Source organism: Neltuma alba, unplaced genomic scaffold, assembly GCF_004799145.2.
Source record: "Neltuma alba isolate B1F8T4 unplaced genomic scaffold, ASM479914v2 tig00004148_pilon, whole genome shotgun sequence".
NCBI lineage: Eukaryota > Viridiplantae > Streptophyta > Magnoliopsida > Fabales > Fabaceae > Neltuma > Neltuma alba.
In genome coordinates this window covers 117,021-135,978 of record NW_021633582.1, presented here as the reverse complement: position 1 = coordinate 135,978, position 18,958 = coordinate 117,021, and the positions used below count along the sequence as shown (strand labels likewise).

General features: G+C 31.4%; 1 protein-coding gene across 1 annotated transcript; it reads left to right on the top strand.

Annotated features, from left to right (window-relative positions):
• Positions 1-1,678: 1,678 nt before the first annotated feature.
• Positions 1,679-17,393, top strand: LOC114743833 (putative cysteine-rich receptor-like protein kinase 20). Its single transcript, XM_028932042.1, has 12 exons — positions 1,679-1,697; positions 2,701-3,516; positions 3,734-3,784; positions 3,937-3,980; positions 13,340-14,078; positions 15,247-15,369; positions 15,481-15,501; positions 15,862-15,995; positions 16,096-16,306; positions 16,463-16,700; positions 16,796-16,946; positions 17,100-17,393. The coding sequence occupies exons 1-12, from the start codon at positions 1,679-1,681 to the stop codon at positions 17,391-17,393; spliced, it is 2,841 nt and encodes a 946-aa protein (XP_028787875.1).
• The last annotated feature ends 1,565 nt before the right edge of the window (positions 17,394-18,958 follow it).

Genomic DNA, 18,958 nt, shown 5'->3' with positions numbered 1-18,958 from the left:
AATATGATAAGATTTCTTTTTAAATATCTAATTTCATGCAATCAGCATCTAATTCAAAATATCCATAGTCAATGCAAATTATCCCACTTTAGTTAATAAATATTCACAAAAAGATATCAGATAATATATTAAAACAGGAATTTATCATTAGGTTTGCTGAAAAGTCTAAGGGTGTGTATGGATTATTGGTAATAAAAGTGGTTTTTATTTTATCTGACTTTTACAAACCTAAGTGAGAATAAAAATCAGTTAGTATAATATAATTTATGTTTGGATTGGCTTTATTAAAAAGTCTATTTGTGAAACTGAAGATTATTTGGATGATTAATAAAAAAACTAATTTATATATAAAATGACTAAAAAAGACCTGAATTTTATCAAATAATATACTTACATTATATGTATATAATGTGATAACTCTTAGGGAATTATTAAAATTAAAATTATAAAAATAAAAATGGTCATTGGTGTGTAGATTGGTTTCTTCACTGCTCATCACAATATTTTCTCGCTGTCTCAGTGCCTTGCTTTTATTGTCAAAGTTAGATGGATCGGAGAAAAAGCCAATTAAAAAAGAAGCCCTTCTTTCTTTCTTTCTTTTCGGCTGAACAAAGAAGCCTTTCTTCCTAAATAATCCATCAACCTGTGTTTCATAATTTCCTAGGCGTGTTCTGAGATTGAAACCCGCTAAATATCTATTTGCATTGGCCCAAAACCAGTTGCTCATATAAAGTCATCTACTACTTCCGGTTCTAATTATAAAATATTGTTTATAGACTACAAATAATATCTTATAATTAGGACCGGAGATAGTATTTGATTACTTCAAACTAATCCATTTTTTTTCCCAGAAAGTAATTGTGTTGGAGTTACATCAAAAACCCCAAGTTGTCAAAAGCCCCACATCATCATGTTTGACCTAAAACGTCCCATTCTATGACATGAATGAGGAACGCACAACACCGAAGATTTGTTTGGATTAATTTTTAGAGAATAGTTTCTGGGGGAAAAAAAGTTATTTTGAGAACTTGAGAACACTCGTGATTATTTGAAAAAGTATTTTTATGTAAAAGAAATAAAATTCTATTCACATATTTATTTCAAACTTTATAAAATTAATTCTGAAAAGCTATTCCAAACACTCCTAAATAGATAAATTAATAAACTGAAAATGTTTGGATGATTGTAATGAGAATCACTTTTTTGTATCAAAACTAATGTAATATTTACATACTAAAATAATAAAAATGATTGTATTGTATTTTTAAATAATAAAATATATTATAAAAATTTAAAAATTGTCATACTAAGATGAATAAAAAATTATTATTGTTGACCAATGTTAAAATAAATAAAGTGTCTTTAAAATGAAAGAAGTCGTTTAGTGACAACAATGGCTCATGCAGTTTGAAAGGAAGAAGATAAGGTTACCTTGAATACCATATGCTTGCCACTTTCATTATTACACCCCAAATCATGATTTTCCACCTCCAAAGTTAAAAAATTTGGCTTTTGAAAAATCGTGATTTTCCATATCCCCAAACCATGGTTTTCTATGTAAAATTGATTTTGAAAAAAAAAAACATTGTTTAGCTAAAAAAATCACGATTTTGGTTTTTACCCAAATGCTTCTATTTTCTTTAAAGGCGTTCCTATAAGTCAAGAAGATGAGATAGAAATGGGGAAGACCGTGCCAGGTATACCGACTGGAAAAGAGAGAAATAGGGAATAGCAGATGTATCAAGCAGAGAGGAAAAGAGAGAGAATAAGAGGAGGCTGGAAAATTCAACAAATAAGATGAGAAAGGAATGCACTTATACATAGCGACGATATTTTTAAAAAAAAATTATTAACATATTCTAGACACTAAAAATAATATTTATTTCTTTCTTCTAAATTAACAATCTCATAATTAATGCAATATCTTTAATAATTAAATTCAATTTAATTTGTATTTTAACTGGAAAAAAATCCTAGTTAAAATAACCTCATCACCATCCTGGGCGAATTTGAAATCTAACACTCTGCCCAAGAGCTGTACTCCTACACCCGTCATGATAATGTTGTCTTGTTTAGAAACTCTCATCTTTCCTTCCCACCCGCTTCTCTCTTTTGTTTTTCCTCCCTAACCATTGAATTAACATATTTTAATAATTGAAATTTTAATTTTTATAAACTATATTTATAAAAAAAAAATTTTTAAAAATATCTATTGCATTTGCAAACTATTAAAACTAAATTTTAATAAAATTTGCAATTTATTATTTATTTTTATAATTTAATATTTTAAATAATAATTTTAAAAAGATTTAAATATCAATTTTTAAAATATTAACCAATGAATAGAAAAGGAAGAAGAGGAAAGAGGATGGAAAGAGGATGAAAAGAGGAGAGAAGAAGTTCCGAACTATACAATGAAATGCCGATTCCAATCAACCTCCAGATTGCAAGGGGAAAAAGTCAAAATTGCTGACCGTGCACAAAACTTTGTATTCCTAGCAAGAATAGAAATCTTCGAGTCGAACCTTTGACTTGTTGACTTGTGAGCTATAAAGAAGTTGGGGATAGTTTTGTTATAGTAAGCCTGCTTCCTCCATGTTTATATCGCACATCATCAATCAATAATAATACCCCACAATTGCATCTTACAATAAGCTTCTTTATTATTCCTTGTTTCATTTTTCAAATTCATTCCAATAGTGATAACAAAGTCTACCATTTCCTTGGCTCTTGTTTCATTCCTTTCTCATCTTCTCATTCTCTCGGCCGCCCAGCATCCTGACGCTACTGTTTATTCCAATTGTTCATTAGGCAAAGGAACCTACACAAACTCAAGTGTCTTCCACACCAACCTCAATGCCCCTCTTTCTAATGTCGCCTCCGACACAAAAATTGACTATGGCTTCTACAATTCCTCTTACGGTGAAAACCCCAATAGGGTGAACGCAATTGGACTCTGCAGAGGAGATGTGAAGCCTGAAACGTGCCGTAGTTGCCTCAAAAATGCCACAATGATTCTCCCAAAGCAATGTCCGAACCAGGTGGAGGCATTTGGATACTATGACTTGTGCATGTTTCGATACTCAAATCGTTCGATCTTTGGGATTTACCAAGATCATGACTTTTCCTACTCTTTTAACAACCCAGAAAAAGCACAAGATGCAGAAAAGTACACCAAGGCTCTTGATGATCTAATGGAAAGTCTAAAAAGCATAGCCGCAGCTGGTGACTCTCATGTTAAGGTGGCCGTGAGAAGTGCAATAGCTGATCAGAATGAAACTGTATTTGGTCTTGCCCAGTGCACGCCTGATTTGTCTCAGCAAGATTGTGAAGATTGCTTAAGAAAGGCTATCTCAGATATCCCAATCTGTTGTCGGAACAGGATTGGTGGTAGAGTTATCAAATTGAGCTGCAATCTTCGATTTGAAAAGGGCCAATTCTATGATTCAATACAATTATCTCCAATTCCTCCTGCTCATGCTCCGTCTAGCAGAAGAACTTCCTCACCACCTGCAGGTGTGTATATATATACATATATAGTTATCCCTCAAATAGTTTAAGCTTATATATATGTATACTGAGTTCATCTAGAAAAATTAGACTCACACGTCTATATGTGGTTGGATGAGATCAAGCTGGTGATAACAGCGGCCTTGTACAAATTAAGAGCATCTATTGAAATTGCCCTACGATTTTTTTTAATAATATATAAACCTTTTACGTTGAATCATAGGAGTTTCTGATTCACCAAAAGCCGCTGCTGATTCGCCCAAAGCTTCCGAAGGTACAATTCTATTTTGATCAATATACATGGTCTGATATGTAGACTTATAAAAATATAATATAATACACGCACACACACAAATTGAATTTTCTTGTAATAATGAAGTCCAAGAATACGTTAATCATCACTATGAGTTTGTTTGGCTTTTGCAGGAAATAGCGACAGAACCTCAAGAATGGTCGCTATCGTGGCCGTGGTGATTGGTGCCCTCACCACACTTTACTAATATTACTTCTGTTTGGAAGCAGACAACAACAGCTACTGGATTAGGAATGTGCTCTCAATAAAATTACTTGAATACTTAATTATTATGTGTAGTTTTGGTCATTTTTTGGGGTTTTGCTTTTTCTCTGAATCTTTTTTTGTAACCACAAAAGTGAGGATTATTTGATCATATTTTGAAGATGTCCTTTTCTTTTGTTGAAATAAATGAAGATCAATTTGGATTGGACTTCTACCACTTCATTGATGTTGGATATATAGGTTGGATGGAAATGAGAATATATATTTATATATATTATAGTAGTTTTGTAAGAGCATGCGCCAAAACAATTTACATTCCTTGTGGTGTTTTTTAACCCTCATCATTAATCCAAAAAATATATAAGAGGGTAGAAGAGTGCAAGAAAATTGAAAATTTGCAATGAAATATGTTTCACTGTAAAGTCGATTGCAAATATCATAAAAATTGTGCGACAAATTTTATAATGGAAAATTTACAAATTTATCATAAAAAGTTTGCAATGGCTCCATTGTGATGGACCAATCTATGGCAAATTAATTTGCCACAAAATTTTCTTGATTTGCGTCATACATTACTATCACAAATTTCATTTTTAATTCTTGCTATATGAAAGATAAGGTAATCAGTGCAAAGTGGTGAAAGTGATGAACCTACTTTCATTATCTTTCTCCACCAGTCAATTCATCGAAATTTGAGAAATTGTTAGGGTATGATTTGTAAATGGGGGTATATAACCCTTAGGTCGTATATAAAAAAATTAATTTAATGATATTTAGGAAAAAAATTTCTAAAAATAATTAAAAATGACAACTTTAAGTAGTCACAAATATTGAAATCTTGTTTGCAAATTAAATAAAATATTTAAATCACACAGATCACTTTTCGTGATTTTTAGAACTAAGAATCCTAATAAATTTACAATTACTAATATCAATAATTATAACGTACAACACAATGTTCTAGTACATAATTACTTTTAAATTGAAATTTTAGATCGTTCTCCTTTTATAATTTATATTGCCCGGGAAGGACGTACACATATTTAAAGAAGAGCTAGTGAGGTTTTAATGTACTCCTTTCTAATCACAACATAAGCCACTTCTACAAAAATTAGTTAGGTGAACAATATAAATAACTTAATTTAAAATATAAGCTAAACTTTATTAGAGGGGTTTGATTTCTTTTTTTAATAAGAAAACATTTAGTATTTTCTCAATTTTATCCCCTCATATATTTTCTTTTCTCTTTGATTTATTTATTGTATCTTTTACTTATTATCTTTATTAATGACGGCATGTTTGAGGAAAAAAAATACATGTCTTACCTATTTATATTTCTAAACTAATTTTAGCTAATTTCTTGATAAATGTAAATAGATAAGATTTATTTTATAATTTGAACCGGAGGGAGTAATTAATACTTATTTGTTAATTTTATGTTTAAAATTAATGATTAAATGTGACTGCTTATATTGTTCTCTCTCATTTATAATTTCATTTAGTACAAATGAAATTGTTAAAAAAACTTAAGAAAATTTAATGAATTAACTACAAAAATTCATTTAAAAATTATCAGTTTAAAATTTTAAACATAAATGGTTGAACTTGTACTTAACCAATGCAAAGCTCATTGTAATCATAAGTATTCAGGTGGTCATTTATTGCGGTGAGACTTCTTAAACTATGCAACAATGAGTAATGTAAATGGAGAGAGAATGTCATTGGCTTCTCTTGTATATTCCACACTATGCAATGAGTTTATTGGAGATCAATTGAGGCAAGTAGTCGTCAATTCCAAGCACTGATGAAGTTTGAATGCTATCAAGTGTAAGAGAAATGAGTACAAAGACAAGTGGGAGGCCTTATTTTATTTTCAAATTTTTTTCTCCATTCGCATGTCATTTACAATGAGATTGGGATTGAGACAAAAAAAAAATTTCTATTGAAGAGACCGGCCATTCTTTTGTTGAAGTAAGTACAAATGGTTTGATTCAAGATTTTTTGAGAATTGACTTAGTGAAATCCCATATTTGGTATATCAAAAAAAGTAATGATCTCTCCGGTTCAAGATTGATCGCTGATAATGAGTCAGATCGCACTAATATCAATCCATTTTATTCTATTTATTCCAAGGCAAAGATTCAACAATCCCTTAGCCAAAGTCATGCAACTATTCGTATGTTGAATAGAAATAAGGAATGCCGATCTTAAAGAAAAATTCAATTATATTAAAGTTTATTAATAATTAAAGAGTATATAATGATAGTTCTAGAATAGAAAATGATAACAATATTCATGCGTGCTCGTCACTTATTATTGAGATTTCTTTTGTAATTTATTTAGTACAAGTGAAATTGAAAAACATAAATTAACTACAAAAATTCATTTAATCTTTTCATTGTCCTTTTTTTTAAAAAATTTATTTAAAAATTATTAGTTTAAAATTTTAAATATAAATAGTTGAAATTATATTTAATTAATGCAGATCTCACTGTAATCATAAGCATTATAGTGGTCATTATTGTGATGAGACTTCTTAAACTATACAACAATAAGTAAATGGAGGGAGAATGTGTTGGCTTCTTTTATATATTCCGTACTATGCAATAAGTTCATTGGAGACCAATTGAGGCAAGTAGTTGTCAATTCTAAGCACCGATGAAGTTTGAATGCCATGAAATGTAAGAGAAAACGAGTACAAAGACAATTAGGAGGCCTTATTTCCTTTCCAAATTTTTTTCCTCCATTTTTATGTCATTTACAATGAGATTGGGATCAAGATAAAAAAATTTCTTCTATTGAAGAGACCCGCCATCCTTTTGCTGAAGTAAGTACAAATGGTTTGATTCGAGATTTTCAGAGAATTGACTTAGTGAAATCTCATATTTCATATATCAGAAAAAAGAATGATCTCTCCAGTTCAAGATTGATCGCTGATAATGAGTCAGATCGCACTAATATCAATCCATTTTATTCTATTTATTCCAAGGCAAAGATTCAACAATCCCTTAGCCAACGTCACGGAACTATTCGTATATTGAATAGAAATAAGGAATGCCGATCTTAAGGAAAAAAATTAAATTATCTTAAAGTTGATTAACAACTAAAGAGTATGCAATGACACTTCTAGAATATAAAATGATACCATATTCAAACGTGCTCGTCATTTAGTATTAGATTTCTTTTGTAATTTCATTTAGTACAAGTGAAATTGGAAAACATAATTTAAAACAAATTTAATAAATTAACTACAAAAATTCATTTAATCTTTTCATTGTCTTTTTTTTTAAATTTATTTAAAATTATTAGTTTAAAATTTTACATATAAATGGTTGAAATTGTATCTAATCAATACAGATCTCGCTATAATCATAAGCATTATAGTGGTCGTTATTGTGATGAGACTTCTTAAACTATGCAACACTAAGTAAATGGAGGGAGAATGTGTTGGCTTCTCTTGTATAATCCGCACTATGCAATGAGTTCATCAGAGACCAATTAGGGCAAGTAGTTGTCAATTCTAAGTACTGATGAAGTTTAAATGCCATCAAGTGTAAGAGAAAACGAGTACAAAGACAAGTGGGAGGCCTTATTTCCTTTCCAATTTTTTTTCCTCCATTGGTATGTCATTTACAATGAGATTGGGATTGAGACAAAAAAATTTCTTCTATTGAAGAGACCCGCCATTCTTTTGTTGAAGTAAATAAAAATACTTTGATTCGAGATTTTCTAATAATTGACTTACTGAAATCCCATATTTCGTATATTAGAAAAAGGAATGATCTCTCTAGTTCAAGATTGATCACTAATAATGAGTCAGATCGCACTAATATCAATCCATTTTATTCTATTTATTCCAAGGCAAAGATTCAACAATCCCTTGGCCAAAGTCATGGACCTATTCGTATGTCGAATAGAAATAAGGAATGCCGATCTTAAAGAAAAATTTTAATTATCTTAAAGTTGATTAACAGCTAAAGAGTATGCAGTGACACTTCTAGAATAAAAAAATGATAACATATTCATGCGTGCTCGTCACTTATTATTGAGATTTCTTTTGTAATTTCATTTAGTACAAGTGAAATTGAAAAACATAATTTAAAACAAATTTAATAAATTAACTACAAAAATTCATTTAATCTTTTCATTGTCCTTTTTTCAAAAAATTTATTTAAAAATTATTAGTTTAAAATTTTAAATATAAATGGTTGAATTGTATTTAATCAATACAGATCTAACTATAATCATAAGCATTATAGTGGTCGTTATTGTGATGAGACTTCTTAAACTATGGAACAATAAGTAAATGGAGGGAGAATGTGTTGGCTTCTCTTGTATATTTTGTACCATGCAATAAGTGCATTGGAGACCAATTGAGGCAAGTAGTCATCAATTCTAAGCACCGATAAAGTTTGAATGCCATCAAGTGCAAGAGAAAATGAGTACAAAGACAAATGGGAGGCCTTATTTCCTTTCCAATTTTTTTTCTCCATGGGTATGCCATTTACAATGAGATTGGGATGGAGACGAAAAAATTTCTTCTATTGAAGAGACCCGCCATCCTTTTGTTGAAGTAAGTACAAATCGTTTGATTTGAAATTTACGAAGAATTGACTTAGTGAAATCCCATATTTTGTATATCAGAAAAAGGAATGATCTCTCCGGTTCAAGAATGATCGTTGATAATGAGTCAGATCGCACTAATATCAATCCATTTTATTCTATTTATTCCAAGGCAAAGATTCAACAATCCCCTAGCCAAAGTCATGGACCTATTCATATGTTGAATAGAAATAAGGAATGCGGATCTTAAAGAAAAATTTAATTATCTTAAAGTTGATAAACAACTAAAGAGTATGTAATGACAGTTCTAGAATAAAAAATGATAACATAGTCATGCGTGCTCATCACTTATTATTGAGATTTCTTTTGCAATTTCATTTAGTACAAGTGAAATTGAAAAACATAATTTAAAACAAATTTAATAAATTAACTACAAAAATTCATTTAATCTTTTAATTGTCCTTTTTTAAAAAAATTATTTAAAAATTATTAGTTTGAAATTTTAAATATAAATGGCTGAAATTGTATTTAATCAATACAGATCTCATTGTAATCATAAGCATCATAGTGGTCGTTATTGTGATGAGACTTCTTAAACTTTGCAACAATAAGTAAATGGAGTGAGAATGTGTTGGCTTCTCTTGTATATTCCGTACTATGCAATAAGTGCATTGGAGACTAATTGAGGCAAGTAGTCATCAATTCTAAGCACTGATGAAGTTTGAATGCCATCAAGTGCAAGAGAAAATGAGTACAAAGACAAGTGGGAGGCCTTATTTCCTTTCCAAATTTTTTTTCTCCATTGGTATGCCATTTACAATGAGATTGGGATCGAGACGAAAAAATTTCTTCTATTGAAGAGACCCGCCATCCTTTTGTTAAAGTAAGTACAAATGGTTTGATTCGAGATTTTTAGAGAATTGACTTAGTGAAATCCCATATTTGGTATATCAGAAAAAGGAATGATCTCTCCGGTTCAAGATTGATCGCTGATAATGAGTCAGATCGCACTAATATCAATCCATTTTATTCTATTTATTCCAATGCGAAGATTCAACGATCCATTAGCTAAAGTCATGGAACTATTCGTATGTTGAATAGAAATAAAAAAATGCAAATCTTTAAGAAAAAAATTAAATTATCTTAAAGTTGATAAACAACTAAAGAGTATGTAATGACATTTGTAGAATAGAAAATGATAACATATTCATGCGTGCTCATCACTTATTATTGAGATTTCTTTTGCAATTTCTTTTAGTACAAGTGAAATTGGAAAAAAATAATTGAAAAGAAATTTAATAAATTAACTACAAAAATTCATTTAATCTTTTAATTGTCCTTGTTTTAAAAAAATTATTTAAAAATTATTAGTTTAAAATTTTAAATATAAATGGTTGTAATTGCATTTAATCAATACAGATCTCATTGTAATCATAAGCGCCATAGTGGTCGTTATTGTGATGAGACTTCTTAAACTTTGCAACAATAACTAAATGGAGAGAGAATGTGTTGGCTTCTCTAGTATATTCCGTACTATGCAATAAGTGCATTGGAGACTAATTGAGGCAAGTAGTCATCAATTCTAAGCACTGATGAAGTTTGAATGCCATCAAGTGCAAGAGAAAATGAGTACAAAGACAAGTGGGAGGCCTTATTTCCTTTCCAAATTTTTTTTCTCCATTGGTATGTCATTTACAATGAGATTGGGATCGAGATGAAAAAATTTCTTCTATTGAAGAGACCCGCCATCCTTTTGTTAAAGTAAGTACAAATGGTTTGATTCGAGATTTTTAGAGAATTGACTTAGTGAAATCCCATATTTGGTATATCAGAAAAAGGAATGATCTCTCCAGTTCAAGATTGATCGCTGATAATGAGTCAGATCACACTAATATCAATCCATTTTATTCTACTTATTCCAATGCGAAGATTCAACGATCCATTAGCTAAAGTCATGGAACTATTCGTATGTTGAATAGAAATAAAAAATGCAGATCTTTAAGAAAAAAATTAAATTATATTAAAGTTGATTAACAACTAAAGAGTATGTAATGACAGTTGTAGAATAGAAAATGATAACATATTCATTCATGCTCATCACTTATTATTGAGATTTGTTTTGTAATTTCTTTTAGTACAAGTGAAATTGGAAAAAAATAATTGAAAAGAAATTTAATAAATTAACTACAAAAATTCATTTAATCTTTTAATTGTCCTTGTTTTAAAAAAATTATTTAAAAATTATTAGTTTAAAATTTTAAATATAAATGGCTGTAATTGCATTTAATCAATACAGATCTCACTGTAATCTTAAGCGCCATAGTGGTCGTTATTGTGATGAGACTTCTTAAACTATGCAACAATAACTAAATGGAGAGAGAATGTGTTGGCTTCTCTTGTATATTCCGTACTATGCAATAAGTTTATTGGAGACCAATTGAGGCAAGTAGTCGTCAATTCTAAGCACTGTTGAAGTATGAATGCTATCAAGTGGGATAGAAAACGAGGGCAAGGACAAGTGTAGGGCCATATTTCCTTCCTAATTTTTTTCTCCATTTGTGTTTCGCTTTTTTTTTTTTGAGGATTACAATCAGATCCTAAAGAAGGAATTTAATTATCCTCAAGTTCATTAACAATTAAAGAGTATATAATGACAAGTTTTAGAATAGAAAATAACAATATATTCATACTAATCACTTGTTATTGGAATTTTTTAGTAATTAAATTATTTTCTTGAAATCTTATGATAATTCTTTTTTTTTTCTCCCAACTTTTCTTGGCATGTACACTCAATTCAAGCAAAGTTTCTCTTCGGCCTATTTGCCTTAAGCTATTGGACGACAACCTAAGTCAATGTGCATGTATTCCCAGGTCAAGTCAAGATAATAAATTTTTGCAGTTATATTTTTTAGAATATTGGTTTCAAATTTTCTTGCCGAGTCTGCCTTTGATTTTTTTTTAATATAAAAAAGGCTAAAGTCTGAACATAAAATTAAAACATAGGGATCCCCCTCTAATTAATGGGAGAAGAGGGATCACATGTGTTGACCGTGTGGTCCATCTTGTTCCTGCGGAAATTTGTGGTGCCAACTATCCCATTAATAGGCAAGGACGAAGGAAGCATATAAGTGTGAAAAGAAGAAATTTTTATTTCTTAGTATATTAAATATGTTATTATTTTCAATTTTAAAACTTATTACTGAGATTTTCTAATAGCTATTTTCTTTTTTTGAATCTTATTGTAATTCATCTTGTTTTTTTGAAAACGTAATTTATGCCCCTTCATGGCCTCACATTGGCCGGGCCCGCCTCTTATCTTGGACGACTTGATTTTGGACTTTGAGAAATTGAATAGTGCTGCCCCCGAAATATAACACACTTATTTAAATGGTTTGTTTTGATTTTAAAATTGAAAAAGTATTTACTTTATTTTCTGAATTTATAATTTCTTAAATTATCTCTATTAATTATACATATTGAGGAAGTCTTTTCATCAATTATCTCCAATTTAAATAATTGAAGGGATATCTTTAAAAAAAATCCAACGCACATTTTTTTTGTAAATAGTTAATTTAATTAATTTTTTAAATCTTACATCGTAGTATTTTGTAATAATTACATTTCTTTACCTCATAAAATGCTCATCCCAGGAACGAAGCTATATGCATAACTCCGTATAGATTTGACAACAAATTAAAAGCAAGATTTATGAGTAATGAGCGAACTAGTGCAAGACTTGTATATATTCCTAGTCACATATGAATATATATTCCTTGAGTTGTTGATTAGTGGGTTATAAAGTTGACAATAATCCTTCCCATATCATTCACCAAATAGGATTCCAAAATTGCAAATCTTAAATTTCAACAACCATGAAATTTTCTCTCATTCGTTGTGCTTTGGTTTTATTATTCCTGCCTCATCTTCTCATTCTCATCAATGCCCATCAGCATCTGGACCTCTTTAATCACACCTATTTCAATGACAAAGGAACCTACGCAAACAAATGTGCCTACCACACCAACCTCAATACGCTTCATCAATTATCTCCAATTTAAATAATTGAAGGGATTATCTTCAGAAAAAATGCCATAAGCATAACTCCGCATAGATTTGACAACAAATTAAATGCAAGATTTATGAGTAAGGGGCGAACGAGTGCAAGACTTATATATATTCCTAGTCACGTATGAATGTATTAAAGAGGCCAACCAATAACGTGCCCACTGAATGATAGCGTAAGTGGGGTGAGTGATTATTACGTACTCAACAAATTTGTATCATTTTATCAAGAAGAAAAACAACGTTATATCATTTATTTTCCTTAAGAGTGTTTCTGGTAGTTAAACGCATAAATTCTATATGTCGTTTCCACAGTGCATGTGTCGGAATTTTACTACAAGGCCGCGTGGAAGTGGAAACACAGACACATCAAGTGTCGGCATTTGATGAATTGCCGTGTCAAAATAACCAAACATATGGAACAAAATGCAATATCCCTTTTTTGAATCTTGTCGTTGACTTGTTGACTTTTTTGTCCTATAAAGATGTTGAGGTTATTGTTGTCCTAATATGCCTTGCTTCGTCGCTCATCAGTAATACTCAAAAATCGGATCTTAATTGCTTAAGAAGCTTTACTTTTTTCATTTATCACAGTTTTAATTTACCCCAATAATGACGCTGATTGTTGATATTCTTCTGGTTCTTCTACTATTCTTTTGCCATCTTCTCATTCTCACCTCCCAGCAGGGCCAACCTTATGTTAATCAAACCTGTTTCTATGACAAAGGAACCTACACAGACAAAAGTGCCTATCATACCAACCTCAAAACCCTTCTTTCCAATTTCACCTCCAACACAAAAGATGACTATGGCTTCTACAATTCCTCGTACGGCCAAAACCCCGACACAGTTTACGCATCTGGACTCTGCAGAGGAGACCTTACGCCAGATGATTGTCGTAGTTGCCTCAATAATTCTATGAGTCTTCTCCCACAGAAATGTCCAAATCAGAAGGTGGCATTTATATACCATGACTCGTGCAGCTTTCAATATTCAAATAGCTCAATGTTTGGGATATATCAGGACCCTGATTTTTTCTACGCAATTAATAACCCAAGTGATGTAGCAGATGCAGACCAATACACAGTTGCGCTTGATCGGCTAATGCAAGTTCTTAAGACCAATGCTGCAGCTGGTGGCCCTTATCGCAAGGTGGCTGCTGGAAACAACTCAACGCCGTTTCAATATGTATATGGTCTTGCTCAGTGCACGCCTGATTTGACTGAGCAAAATTGCGAGGCTTGCTTGGAAAAAGCGATATCAGATATCCCATTTTGCTGTCAGAACAAGGTTGGAGGTAGGGTTATCAAACGGAATTGCAATCTCAGATTTGAGAAGAACCGGTTCTATAATCCTAATTTTGTTCATACAATACAAGTATCTGCATCTCCTCCTCCTCCTCCTCCTACCACTACTCCGTCACAAGGTATCTCTCAAAACTCATCCTTAACTGTGCAAATCACTCAGAAAAATTTAGACGTATACCAACCTTTAAGATGGGGTTTGCTCAAAGTGATAATTAAAAAACATTTGTTTGCAGAGATGCTTCTAGGGTAGTAATTTCTCTAATTTTGCCTTGTAAATAAAGAAAGAACCTTATTAAATTATAAGGCAAAGAAAGAAGATTTACTCAAGGTTACTTCTAATACGTCTTACCTCTATTTAATAACTTAAACACTCATTAACTCTATTACATATTAAAATTTAATAACTTTATAACTTTACCTCTATTTAATATATACCCAACCCAAAAAATACAAAATGTATAAACTAATAAATTATTGGGTCTAGTGAAAGGGCCTAATTCTTCATAACATGGCAAACCAATATTTAAATCCTTGTTGGGAGAGTTGCTTATATTTAATGCCCGATCTTGTCTCGAATAGGATTTGCCTTAAATAGAAAAAATATCCATGAGTAATTAAAAAAAATAAATGAAGGGTATAATTATTCATTCAAATAACAAAAATTTAATAACATGACTCATATTAAAAAAACTTTCTTCTTTGCTTTATACTCTTCCAATCCTTAATTCAGGACTTAATTGTGAGGCTGATTTTAATCCTAAATGTAAGACCTATTTTTAATATTAATCAATTCTTTTCAAATCACCCCTACTAATATTCCCTCAACCATGATCAAGTAGGAAGGGAAGGGAGGACATTAAAGAAAATTATTAGGATATTTTAAGAAAAACACGTTATATTTATTATAATTAAGTTACTTAACTTTCTTAATCTAATTAAATTACTTAAATAGGTCTTATATTAAGAACCAGAGATGTAAGGAGTAGAGGAGTGATTACTAATACTGTATAAATTTATCATGTGTCCTTAATTAAATCATTCTATTATTGTTTGTGTAACAAACTGCAGGACCCGCTGGTTCACCTAATGTTCCATCCACTAAAGAAGGTATCTGGCTACTTCTGTCTTAGTGATGTATGAAGTCTGATATATGTGCGTTGTTCTCTTATTGGCAGGTTATCCAAAAATTATTCACAACTGTGAAACTAGACTTCTCTTATTGTGGTTGTCTGTGTATCTGGTCAAGAAACATGTCAATCAACTTTTGAGCATGTTCGGCTTTTGCAGGAAAACACAATAGATCAAGAACCATTATTATTATCGTGGCCGTGGTGATTGGTGCCTCCATCGCCCTTCTCATCTTGATTTTCATCTATTTTGCTGTTAGGAAATCGAAGAAAACCATTGAAAGTAAGTTAAGACTTGAGAATATGAAGATACATAAAATAATATTTTTATTATGTAGTAATATGTCAATGTCAACCTTTCAATTCATCGCCTTGGAATAGTTTTAAATATTAGGATATTCTTCGATATCTTTAAGTCAAAGCTTTTAAACTTTGATTGCTTTTGAAGTTCCCACTAGGCCCATGCGCGACAAAGTGGAAATTAAAAGCCATGTTGGTTATGGTCCCTCACGACTAACAGTGATATGGGAAAAAATTAAGAGTTTCTTGCTTATTTCGGGCAAATTAAACATTTAATTATAATATTTATGTAGTAAAAAGGCCTTTAATTTTATTTATGAATATCACTTAGACTGAAGTAATTATAATTTACATTAATCATTTCTTGGGCACATCAATAAAATAGTTTTTCAACAAAACCTATGTATATACATTCATAGACTTATTGTTTGATCGCATTCGAGGGGCTCATCTTTGAATTCTTTCTCAGATGAAGCTGAAATAATGGATGACGAAGACATTAACCCGGCTGATTCGTTGCAATTTGACTTTGAAACCATCAGACTTGCTACAGATAACTTCTCTATTGCAAATAAACTTGGACAAGGAGGATTTGGGCCAGTATATAAGGTATGTAATGACATTAATGTTAGATCAAGACAAATAAAATCACATTGTCTAGAACAATTGACGTGTTATTAATTACATGTCCCAACTCTAATAACTACAGGGTAGGCTCCGTAATGGACAAGAAGTTGCTGTCAAAAGGTTGTCCATGGATTCAGGGCAAGGAGACTTAGAATTAAAAAACGAAGTGTTGTTGATGGCCAAACTTCAACACCGCAATTTAGTAAGATTAGTTGGTTTCTGTTTAGAAGGAACTGAAAGGCTACTCATTTATGAGTTTCTTCCCAATAGAAGTCTTGATTCCATGTTATTCGGTAAGTGATGATAGTAGCCTCTTTAAGAATGATTTTAATTTATATATATGGTATCTTTATTCTTTACTTATATTGGGTAAAAGTGGAAGAGATATTCTAGACATAGATAGATTTAAGAGATCATAGACCTAAATAGGATTGACCTTTACTATACAGATCCAATTCAACAAACTCATTTGCATTGGGAAGTGCGTTACAAAATTATAGTCGGCATTGCTCGTGGCATTCTTTACCTACATGAAGATTCAAGATTACGCATTATTCACCGTGACCTCAAAGCAAGTAATATTCTTCTAGATAAAGATCTAAATCCGAAAATAGCAGATTTTGGCATGGCAAGGCTATTTACTTTAGATCAAACTCATAACACTACAAGCAAAGTTGTTGGAACTTAGTAAGTACTACTCACAATTATTAACACCGTACCTAACAAATTATTGGATTTAATATCATCTTTGTCTAATTAAAATTTTTTATATTGACAAACAGTGGATACATGGCACCAGAATATGCAATACATGGACAAATATCAACAAAATTAGATGTCTTTAGTTTTGGTATACTGGCTCTTGAAATTATAAGTGGCCAAAAGAATAATAGCCTGATTGATGAGGAGGATATACAAGATCTTTTAAGCTTTGTAAGTATCTACTTTCTTTATGTATATATTTTCAATTGTCAAAAGTAGAGAGTGATAAGAATATATATATATATATATATATGGATGCCATAACTAGCTACCATACAAAATTGTAAAAAGTACCTTGGGAATAATATGAGGAACTTCTTGCAGGTATGGAAAAACTGGAGGGAAGGGACAGCCTCAAATATAGTAGATCCCGTGATCAGCAATGGTTCAAGGGATGAAATAATGAGATGCATTCACATCGCATTATTGTGTGTTCAAGAAAACGTAGCAGATAGGCCTACCATGGCTTCTATTGAACTTATGCTAAATAGCTACTCTTTGTCTCTCCCTTTACCTTCACGGCCTCCATGCTTAATGAATTTTAGCAGCACGCTTGAGATGCAAACCAGAGAGGAAGATGAAGGAGAGGGAGTACATTACTCTACTCAACAAGCATAAAAATAAGGCCTCAATTAGTGAACAATTTGCTAGGTCTCTATAGAAGTCTAGATTTGGTCTATTGTGTGAATTATAGATTTTCTGTGATAGAATAAATATTGCTTTCTGAATTTCCTATGGTTCAGTTTCATTCTGTATCGCACGTCAGCTACTCTTTGTCTCTCCCTTTACCTTCACGGCCTCCATGCTTAATGAATTTTAGCAGCACGCTTGAGATGCAAACCAGAGAGGAAGATGAAGGAGAGGGAGTACATTACTCTGCTCAACAAGCATAAAAATAAGGCCTCAATTAGTGAATAGTTTGCTAGGTCTCTATAGAAGTCTAGGTTTGGTCTTTTGTGTGAATTACAGATTTTCTATGATAGAATAAATATTGCTTTCTGAATTTCCTATGGTTCAGTTTCATTCTATATCACACGTTAGCTACTCTTCGTCTCTCCCTTTACCTTCACGGCCTCCATGCTTAATGAATTTCAGCAGCACACTTGAGATGCAAAACAGAGAGGAAGATGAAGGAGATGGAGTACATTACTTTGCTCAACAAGCATAAAAATGAGGCCTCAATTAGTGAACAGTTTGCTAGGTCTTCTCAGATTTTCTGTGATAGAATAAATATTGCTTTCTAAATTTCCTATGGTTTAGTTTCATTCTATTTCGCACATCATATGCAATATATGGAGTAATAAAGAAGTAGGATAAAGGATTAACATTCTAGATTCCCAACTTCAAAGAATACTGATTACTATGGAGGCTATTTGTATAATTATGCCAAACATGATTCTATTGGAATAAAATAATTAAAAAAATATGCTTATATTAAAATGATGATTACCTTATGAGAACTCGAGAAGCCATTGTTAAGAATCTTAAGAAATTGAGCATACAGGACTAAATTAATCCATTTCCAAAAATGACGAAAAGTAAACGAAACATTAAAAAAATTTTGGATTGAAGCCAAACATGAGCATGAACATTCTCTCCACGCAAGCATAACCCACAACAATGCTTAGTTCCAACATAGAATAAGAGAAGGCAATAATGGAGGGAGGCTTTTAATGGCAAAAAAGACAACAGTGTTTAGAAGACTGTGAACCAACGGCAGAGCTCAACCCACGACACAGAGAAGGCTGTCTTTGAGAAAGAGAATGGAAAAAACTCGTTTAATTTGAAGTGTGAAAGAGGATTATCTTTGAGAAATTAGTCACTTTCTTAATTTGAAGTTTATTTCACGTTAATTTGGTCACATGTTTTAGTCTCGCCAAAGTCTTGCTCCTATTTAAGCTTAGTCTCAATCATATATGTAACCAGTCAAAAAAATACTCCTACCATTTTCTTTTAAAAAAAACAAAAGAAAACTCTATGTGGTTTTCTACCTAAAAGAATGAAGAAAAGTCAAAACTTAAATTGGCCCCAGTAAAATTCTAAAAAGACCAAGTTCCTAAAAAGCACCACCACATGTGGAAAGTTAAAACGTCCCAAACTGCACATGGTGGTCGGCCACTTGGAAAAACCACAGTGTGAATGGAGAGAAATTAAAAAACCCGGAAGACCAGAAAATTCCTATC